General features: G+C 34.7%; 1 protein-coding gene across 2 annotated transcripts; it reads left to right on the forward strand.

Moving 5' to 3' along the window:
• The first annotated feature begins 963 nt into the window (after positions 1 to 963).
• Positions 964 to 6,948, forward strand: LOC104890627 (aspartic proteinase). Of its 2 annotated transcripts, none has more exons than XM_010676180.4 (13): positions 964 to 1,124; positions 2,172 to 2,537; positions 2,617 to 2,677; positions 2,756 to 2,963; positions 3,073 to 3,241; positions 3,362 to 3,401; positions 3,950 to 4,014; positions 4,136 to 4,249; positions 4,387 to 4,439; positions 5,729 to 5,876; positions 5,990 to 6,109; positions 6,454 to 6,542; positions 6,639 to 6,948. In XM_010676180.4, exons 2-13 carry the CDS (start codon positions 2,178 to 2,180, stop codon positions 6,721 to 6,723), a joined length of 1,512 nt encoding a protein of 503 aa, XP_010674482.1. In that variant the 5' UTR covers positions 964 to 1,124; positions 2,172 to 2,177; the 3' UTR covers positions 6,724 to 6,948. The 2 variants fall into 2 exon arrangements, with proteins under 2 accessions (XP_010674482.1, XP_019104514.1); XM_019248969.3 differs by having other exon boundaries at positions 984 to 1,124; positions 2,237 to 2,537.
• Positions 6,949 to 10,587: the final 3,639 nt, after the last annotated feature.

The following is a 10,587-nucleotide window of genomic DNA, read 5'->3' on the forward strand; positions in this document are numbered from 1 at the left end:
GTCTCCACCGCAACTCGAACTCGAACTCAGGTCTTGTTGGATTCATTGTGCCGGTTGAAAAATTTTGATGTTTTTGATCCTAGGTTGCAGCGAGGTGTTCTGGGAATTCCTCCACTATGGTTTCAGCTAAAATTGAAGTGGCATTCTTTGAGGGGGAATTACTGAACAATATTTCTGTTGTAATAACACCTAAACTTTAATTGTCTTAGAAACATTTTGAGTAGAGACAGGTGCATTGGAAAATTAAGTGGCAAGAGAAGGAGGAGGCAGAATTAGCATCATCATCATCTGAATCTGATTCTGATATATGAGTTGGAGGATGAGATGAGCTTAATGTCATTAGAAGGGAGAGAAAAAGAGATATATATTATGGACTACATTCAGGCTGAAAAGAAGGAGAGTGCAATACCCAAGTGTTGGTTCTATAGGAAGAAGCTTGGATTGGTCATCAGATTTCAGATTTACTATATACTTTCATTTAGAGCGAGGTAAGTTACTTTAAGTTAGACCTAAGTTACTTTCATTTAGAGGTAACTTACTTTAGACTAACTGAAAAAAATGAAGACTAACTGAAAATAAATTCAGACTAACTGAAAAAAAATGAAGACTAACTGAATTTTTTTTGAAACCAACTGAAAAAAATTTGGAACCACCTGAAAGTCGTCCGACCAAAGATTATGGTCGGACGAGTCCGACACAATACGTTCTCATCAATAAAACTTACACGTGCGAGCAAAAATCACTCATAGTTAGTTAATACTAACAAGATTATCGTTAAGATAACCTTGAATAATTATATACTCAACTTTTTTCTTCAATATTGATAAATTTTATTACTAGTATTTGATATTTGACTAGCTAAGACTTAAGAGACTAAGCTAAGGTGTCAAATGACAAATTAACATATGTATTTCTTCTCCATGATTTCAGATAAAATAACAAATGGAAATTTCGCAGGTGGGACCAAGATATTTATCTGCTCTTTTATCTGCTCTTTTTAAGACAGAATAAGAAGAAAGACAAAGCATATCAATATCTCTTCTTCTTCCCATTGTGTTGGATATTCCACAAGAAAAGAGAGAGCAGTGTGGGAAGCTTTGCTGCAAGGTGACTAGCTGAGAAAGGTAATTATTCCTGCACATCCCTTTTTAGTGTTACTTTTTTTTCCTTTCATAATTTTTTGTTAATTTGTAACTTTACTGCAATCATATTCATGGATTAGGATCATGAGTGTCAGTTTTGAGTATATTGCTTTTTATGCAATCATTTTTCTTCTGAATCTATAATAAGCTTTTCATTTCTTTCTTACACATCAATATTTGCCTTTTTGTGTGTGGATATATGTATAAAGCTTCTATCTTTGAATAATTTTGTTTTTTTGGGGGTGAGGGTTTCATACTTTCATTTCATATGAACTGTGTCAATTTTATTTTTTGAAGAATTAATTGATATAGGGATTTGTTGTAGTACTCTTTGTGGTTTTTTAGGCAGTTAATACTTGTAAGAAAATTGTTCACTTCATTGACTTTTCCATTATACAGTTAGTTTATTATCTCAAAATTGTGTTCTTGAATTTTTTTCTAAAACTTTTTTTTGGGTATCATTTTTTTGGTGTTGATTTTAATGAACCCTCAAAGGTCAAATAAAAATTTCTTGATCTAGTCTTCTTTTTGTTACTTGGACCCCTTTGTTGGCTATTCAGTGAAAAGTGATCAGGAAAGGTTCATGAGGGCAATTGTTCAATTTGAAGGTTTCAGTGAGTGGGATGATTCAATTGTATTGATTTCTTCCTAGTTTATGATTTATTTGTTGAATTTTTTCACCACAAAGATTTCTTGTATTGCCAATTTTCCGCGCTTCTGTATTTTTTTTTACTAATCCGCGGAGCTTAAACAACATTAGAGTGAAAACCAGAACAAAGATCACAAAAACATGTATACGACAGGGTTTAGTCGTCCATAGCTACAAAACGATCACCCCCGTTGGAATATTGACTTTTATGTGATTTGAGGGGACTAGCATGTTGTATACAATAAACCTGGTGTACACAAGAGCTACTTAACAGAGATCATGTAAAGCTTAGGTTATACATCTGGCGCATTGTAACATATTTCAGACATTTGTTATGGTTTGGTTTACTCTGAGTTGAATTTTTTCCCCATGGTTTGTAGGAGTTTATGCCAACAATGGGTCTCAATAATGTACTAGTACTTGTTTTTGTTGTGGCTTTTATTAGCCCCTACCTCTTTCCACCCAGTGAAGCCTTGGTCAGAATGGCTCTAAAGAGGCGTCCTCTTGATCGTGATACTTTAAATGCTATGAGAATTGCTAGAAAGTTGGAAATGGATCGAGAAGCTAGGAATGCTCTTCAATCTAATTATGGCAGTCCTGATGCTGACATTGTTTATTTGAAGGATTACTTGGGTGCGCAATACTATGGAGAGATTAGTATTGGCACACCTCCACAAACATTTTCTGTTATATTTGATACTGGAAGTTCTAACCTTTGGGTTCCATCATCAAAATGCTTGTTCTCCGTAAGTAATAACTACTGCTAATACTACTATGCTTCCGACCTTTGACATGATCCTCCAACTCATCACTACTTTCGTGCAGATTCCTTGCTACTTCCATTCCAAGTATGTTGCGAGAAAGTCCAGCACATACACTGCCAACGGTAAAACTGATGTTCAGTGATGTCTGAGTTTGTCTAATAATGTGTTTGAATCATATGTCTGATATAATTTCATTTTAGGAAAATCTTGTCATATAAAGTATGGCTCGGGTTCTATCTCTGGTTTCTTCAGTCAAGATAATGTAGAAATTGGAGACCTTGTTGTCAAAGATCAGGTCTTCATAGAAGCAACCAGAGAAGGAAGTATCAGTTTCCTGCTTGCTAAATTTGATGGTATTTTTGGACTTGGGTTTCAAGAAATTTCAGTTGGAAATGCTACTCCTGTATGGTAAGCAAATCTCAAGTAGAGTACGACTTGATTTCCAATCTTATTTTGTAAATCCTCCAAATTCTGGTTATTGTTTCTGTACTGAACGTGGCGATTATATATGATGTAGGTATAACATGGTGGAACAAGAACTTGTAAAAGAAGAGGTCTTCTCATTCTGGCTCAATAGAAACACATCAGCTGAAGTTGGAGGAGAGTTAGTTTTTGGAGGAGTTGATGAGAAACATTACAAGGGAAAGCATACTTATGTCCCACTAACTGAGAAAGGTTATTGGCAGGTTAGCGAGTGAAAGATAACTCAGATAAATTATAGAAGCATATTTCCTTTAGTTAATACCCTGTGTTATCGGTACTTACTCAACTGTCTTTATTGTGTCTGCTCTCATTTCCCTTTACAGTTTAATATGGGAGATTTCTTGATCAACAACTACTCAACAGGTAAGCTCAAATCATGCTATGAACCATAGGATATCTTACATGTTTTACATATTGTTAAAATTTTGAACGAGTATGAAATTGGGCATGGGCTAGTGCCTAGTGGGCTAACCGTAAATGAGGAAAGGTGAAAAGCTTCGAAGCCCTAAAAAGTAAAAAATTTCCATCCCAAAACCAATTGATGATGGAAGAACTCTGTGGAATTGAGGAGGATATTTTCTCTCTGCTTTTCAATGTAGGCCAATTCACATGTGAGCAACAAGCACAAGGGTTATCATATATCATTACATATAATTATATGAGAAGGGGAAAAAAGAACACATTACATACTTCTATTCCATATGTAGTATATAATGTTTTTAGATTTTCTTGGTGGTGGTGGTGGTGTTTGGGGGGGGGGGATAGGGAACTCTTCACAAGAAAATGTTCTCCGAAATATTATTGTTTCTGCAATTTCTACTGAAAAAACTGCAATCACTGGACCACATACCTCGAAAACTTTGCTTAATATCTTTAACAATGCGGTAAACTTTATTGCTTGATTTCTTCAGGTTTCTGTGTTGGGGGTTGTGCTGCTATTGTAGACTCAGGGACATCATTACTTGCAGGCCCAACGGTAAGAGTATAGCATGGATAATTGAATCAATTGTCTCTTACTCCCTTAGATTTGTGGTTAAACTTTTGTAGCTGCAATGATGTTGCTTGATCAATTGTCCTCACGAGTCTCTTAATTTCAGCATGTTATTACTGAAATCAACCACGCAATTGGTGCTGAAGGTGTTATAAGCAACGAATGCAAAGATATTGTTACTCAGTATGGAGATATGATTTGGGAGCTTTTGGTGGATGGGGTGTGTTGTTTCCTTCCCTTTTCTTTGCCTTGGATTGCGTCATGACTCATGCGTGCTAATTGAGAAACAAGAAATGATATATTCATGACGTTTTTTGACTTTGACAAACATTCCTGATCGGAGTTTATGATGTGCAGGTAGATCCAAGTAAAGTGTGCACTCAGCTTAACTTGTGCTCAGTATATGGAAGGTTTGGAAATTCTAACATTTTCATAAATTTTATGTGTAATAGGCTATCACCTTAAAGTTAGTTATTTGTTGTTTTTGCTACGCACTTCTGAGTGCTTTCTGTAGGACAGCCAGTACTGGCTGTGCAACCTAAACAAAAGGAAATTTGTCACAATAAACCTTTTTATGTCACTTTTTGCTAGAAACAACCTTTTAATTTTTTTCTAGCAACTTCAGACCTTATAAAGGAAATCTTTTGCGAGAAACAACCTTAGGCCACTTTTAGATATATTAGCCAAGCCTTTTTAAGACAATGAATACAGAAATGAGGAAAGTTTTCACTACATAAATTTAAGATCAATAATGAATGTAAACTGCTTAAGATGGTTGTTGTTCATCGAATTTCTTCACTTCGATGATGCCTAAAAGTGGCCTAAACTTGTTTTTCACAAACCGATTTTTTTAAGGTCTTAAGTTGCCAAAAAAATTTAAAAGGTTGTGTATCACAAAAAGTGACATATAAAAGGTTTGTTGTGACAAATTTTCATAATAGTTTATTAGTTTTCTAGGCTCTGGAATTGTTGTTACTAGGTGATACTTCATTTCACCTTTAGAGAGTGTTTGGTTGCGAAGAAAACATTTTACTAGGAAAAATGGTTTTCCCATTTTCCTTTGTAATGTGAGGAAAATAGTTTCACAGGGATGGAAGTACCCTAAAAGCTCAAGGATGGAGAACATTTCTCTTTCCGGAGGAAGCATACCACATGTTCCTCCATAGTCCTTACCTAGTTACTTTCTCCATCTATTATCTTCCGTCCATTGTCATTTTCCTTTGTAAGTGCTCTTGTAAGGAACCAAATAAGGGAACCCGTTGGAGAAAGAACATTTTCCGTTGATTAGGTTTCCATCCAACCAAAATGCCTAAGTACACTCGTTTCGGGTACTTGGCACTTTTTTTTTTTTGATAATGGCCTAGTTTCAAACTTTTATGTACTACTTGTTTCTGACACTTGCAATTACCATCAGAAAGTGATTTCACAATGATATGTCTTTTATTTTCCTATTTCCAATTTGGATTAGCCAACCCCAAGAAAGACATCCAATGAACACCCATGTAAATGATTGATTGATTGGTACTCTTAAATTTGCTTGTCTCTGCAAATATTCCCCATCACATCCTCAGTGTCCACATACTGAAGTCCTTTTAAGGTATAGAAACTTGGAAAATTAATAATAATTTTTCGAGTTAGAATGTGAAACTCTTTTGATTGATCAGAAGGAGCCTTCATTTTGAAGCATTTTTGTTTGCAGTGCTGGTATCGAGTCAGTTGTAGAAAGAGAGAGCAAGGCTCATGCAGATCCCTTATTCTGCACTGTCTGTCAGATGACTGTGATTTGGATTCAGAATCAATTGAAACAAGCACAAACCAAGGAGTATGTCCTAGACTATGTGAACAAGGTAATGTGTTCCGGAATACTCGTTTCTTGTGGATTATTTGCCTTGCTAATATCTAATGGCTAATGCTACCATTAATGAAGCTTGAGTCTAAACCTAGATGTTGCCTTGTGCAGCTCTGCAATAGCCTACCAAGTCCAAATCAAGAATCAATTATCGACTGTGATAGCATCCCCAACTTGCCAAATGTGACATTCACAATTGCTGATAAACCTTTCACCCTAACGCCTGAACAGGTTTGGTTTCTTTGGACGATTAGAAAGCAAATGAAAATATAATAGCATATATTTCTATAAAAATATAGAACATATGCTATTATTTTTTGGGGGTACCTCACACAAAACAACTCCTTTTTTTTTTTTTGAGGGGAAAACAACTCGTATTTTTAGATTACTTTTAACCAATCATATAGAAATATATGCTATTGGAAATTTGGAATATGTAGTGAAAAATAAGGGGTTGTTTTGTGTAAATTGACCTGAAGAAGGTTCTTTGAGGTAAAAGTTTCAAGATAAGTGTAATATATTCACTCCTAACAAGTCGTAACACCATCGCTGACAATTGTGTTCTGAACTCACAGTACATTATGAAAACTGGAGAAGGCTTTGCAACCGTCTGCCTTAGCGGGTTTATGGCATTTGATGTGCCTCCTCCTCGGGGTCCCCTTTGGTACAATATCTCTATATGAGGCATAACATTATCATGTAATTACGGCATGGGATTCTATCCTTCTTTTCTTACAATTGTCTGCTTGCTCTTTTACAGGATCCTTGGAGATATTTTCATGGGAGCTTATCACACTGTCTTTGACTATGGTGATCTTCAGCTGGGTTTCGCAAAATCTGCTTAATTAGCTTCATCAAACTCCAACTTGTGCCATGTAATTATAGCTGTATAATAGTGTTGGTGGCTGCTTAGATGTCTTAGACTTAGATTTGGTAGATGGATGCATGTTCTTGAAGTTCATCCATGTCCATGAATAAATCTGTAAGTTGAACATGTTTTTGTGCCTGCTAAGTGCTGATGTTCTGTACCTTTAATTATATAAACCAATAATGCATCTTTTCAAGCTTAAGCAAGTCCACACCAATTGACACATTACTTCTCGCCTACTTTTAGGAGCAAAGATGGTTGATTTTTCTCAAAGTCAGCTTTAACCCTTGAAAGTAGCGGATACTATCAATTGCATGCTTCGTCGATTTCTAAATAAATGCAAACATGGTGCATATAGAGCTAGTATGTTTTCATAGTAACAAAGAAATAATTATATTTTATAATCATGCATATTTATGTTATATAGCCTGTTGTTACCTTGATCTAGACTCAAAGCCCATCAAAATTAAAAATAAGTTAAAATATTATTGTCGTACTATTATTACAAAACTAAAATTGACTCGTTTATAATTTATATCAAATATTAAAAGAGAAATTTATGTTATAAGACAAATAACAAAGATTTCACAGTCAAGGGGCTACATATTAAAAGTTGTATAATTAGAATGCACTCGTCTAGGTAGCAATGACAAATCGCAAAGATTACATTGTGAAGATGTTTTTAAAGATTATCTCTCATGTTATACTTTGTGAAAATTTATTTAAATTAAATAATCTAGATATATCACAAACAAAATATTTGTATAATATATTCTATTTAAGTTAGTATGCCATATATAAAAAGGTGTGTGATTCTTTGTAATCTCATCAAAATTCTCAGTCTATCTTCTCCTTCCCTTCAAATGCCTAAAGCAAACACGTCACATAATTCAAATTTCAAACAACAACGTCTTCCTACTCCACACTTTCAAGTAAACCAGAGAGAAAGAGAGAAGAAGAACACTGAAACTCAAAAAACCCCAAAATCAAAAATCCTAAAATCCAACGTAATTCATAATCAATGGAGAACGACGAAGAAACAAGTTCGCACTCCACAGTAAACCAGAGAGAAAGAGAGAAGAAGAACAATATTGAAACTCAAAAAAATCCCCAAAAACAAAATCAAAAACCCCAAAATCCAACCTAATTCATAATCAATGGAGAAAAACGAAGAAACAAGTTCGCACTCCACACTTTCAGTAACCCAGAGAGGAAGAGGAGAGAGAAAGAGAGAAGAACAACACTGAAACTCAAAACCCCCAAAATCAAAACCCCTAAAATCCAACCTAATTCATAATCAATGGAGAACGACGAAGAAACAAGGTCGCGTAAGATGATGGATGAGATCTAAGCCAACGGTGACGAAAAGCAGGGTCACAGACCAATCATAAGCGGCGAACAACTTGATTGTGTAAAGACCCTTTCACTTAGCCGTGACTCCTTCGCCTTCGCCATCTCCCCGTGTCTACGCCATTGTTGTGTAAAGACCCTCAAGGTTAGTTTTGACTTTTATTGAGTCGTTTTATTGTTTCTTGCGTTTTGGTGGATGATTCCCTTGGAAATGATTTCCCTTCACTTAAGGTTAATTAGTTTTTGTTGTAGTTGACTTTGTTTTACAAAGTAGATGGGCAAGTTTGGGATAAACCTTTCAAATATAATATTTTCGTAGTAAATTCAAACGAATTACTTGTAACAACAATCGATTAATTCTATGCATAGATTATTTATATTGATAGTACTTAAATAATTAACGAAATCCACTGTTATCCATATCATCGTAAAATATCTATCTATACGATTATACTCCCTCTGTTTTTTTTTTTTTTATCATTCCTACTTTGACTTTGCACGTTTGCCAATGCACGTTTTAAAACTTAAATATCTTTCATTATATATATTAGTAAAAATTATAACGATTGAATTTTAATAAAGTACTAATTGAGACGAATCAAACAAGACCCCCACATGACTATGTTTTTCTTATAAATTGAGAATATTTGAGAAGATTCTCTCTATGCATGAATAGTGTCAAGATTCTAAGTGAGAAAGATAAAAAAAAAACAGAGGGAGTATATCTGAAAAAATTGTACATGGTTAGTCAAGTTAAATATTTTCTGATTATACTATTTATAGATTGTTTTATACTATTAACGTGTACTCTTTCAATATTAATTGGGATACTAGCTTGGCATTACATGATTACAATTAATTTGCAGGCTAGTGTGAAGTGTCAGTTATGGTGTGGATTCTTCATGGAAACTTGAGAATGAAGTTAATGCTTATAGGGTAATGATGTGCTTCTGTCTTCAATTCTTTGTTCTTTCCGTCGTCGAATTTTTCGTGTTTTGCTGGAATTATGTGTTCATAAAGGGTATGACAATTAACATGGTTATTGGAAAAGTTATCAATTAGGAATGAAAAAGATGGAAGAAATTATGGAAGAACATTTTGATTCTATGTGGTGGTATATGCTTTTGTGGTGGATGACATGGTTATTTGGAAAATTTATGAATGAGGGATGGAGGGATATTTTGATACTATGTGGGAGGTAAAAGAAAATACAGTCTTAGGTAGCTAGGGCCGTAGGGCGGTGGTGGATCGTGGTGGTACCGTTATTGGGTAGGGTGGAATGATTATGATTGTGATGGTTTATATACTTTGTGGTAGATGGGATGTTTATTGGAAATCTTATGAGGGATGGAAAACATGAAGTAATTATTGGAGGAATGTTTTGATTCTATGTGGGAGGCATGGAAAATCCATTCTTAGGTAGATAGGGCGGCGATGGTGAATCTTGGTGGTACTGTTGTTGGGTAGGGTGGAATGCTTATGAGTTGTGATAGTATATGCTTTGTGGTGGATGTGATGTGCAATGTTTAGTGAGCCGTGGAAGGAGCCTATATTACTTGTCTAGCAAAATGGTTTCTGAATGTTAGGAAGAAGAGGGTTTATATTAGGGCCTTATTTTTGAGAGGTTGGAATATAGGATTTTAGAGATGGTTAGGCAGGTGCAGTTTTTTGTCAATGGATGCTAGGTACTCGTATGGTGGTTAGATTTTTTTTTCAATCTTTTTAGTTCTTACACAATGTTGGTGAATTATGTTGGTAAGAGACTCAGAAGGAGATCTTATTGATGCTATCAAGTTATAGATTAATATTTTTGAACGTATAGTTGTACCTTTCCTTTTAGTTATATTGGTTGTTGGACTTTATCATGATTAGTACTAATAGTTGCTAGTTGGATTCAAAAAGCCCCCACTCCTGAGGTCTTTGATTAATATAAGCTTGATGTTTCTGTATGTAATTTGCAATAACACATCAGATGTGCCGTCTGCTCATAGTATTTTTGAAGGATGAATGGAGATATTATTAAAGATGTGATTCGTAAGATATGATCTAGGTGATTTAAAATAGAAGAGCATGACCGTAGTGTACGTCTAAGGTTAATTGGAAAATTTATGAAATGACTGTTAGACCAACTTTATTGTATATGAGTCGTAGTGTTGGACTTTTTAGTAAGGATCACACTATTAAGATCGAGTAGCTGATTTGCTTACGTTAAGATGGATGGACGAGAACACTTTCAGAATTAAAATCCGAAATGGAGATATATACAGAAGAAGGTTTGAATAGTGGATATTGAAGATAATGTAAGAGAGAACACTTAGCAATTAGTAATTTGCACTTTGTAATTAGTAGTTTGCACTTAACAATTTGTATTTTGCATTTACTAGAGTGCACTTAGCAAATATAATTTGTACTTAATATAGTGCACTTACTAATTATAGTTTACCCTTAGTAGAGTATACTTAGCAATTAGTAGTTTGCACTTGGCATTTAG

The sequence above is a fragment of the Beta vulgaris genome, chromosome 4 (assembly GCF_026745355.1).
Source record: "Beta vulgaris subsp. vulgaris cultivar EL10 chromosome 4, EL10.2, whole genome shotgun sequence".
Lineage (NCBI taxonomy): Eukaryota > Viridiplantae > Streptophyta > Magnoliopsida > Caryophyllales > Amaranthaceae > Beta > Beta vulgaris.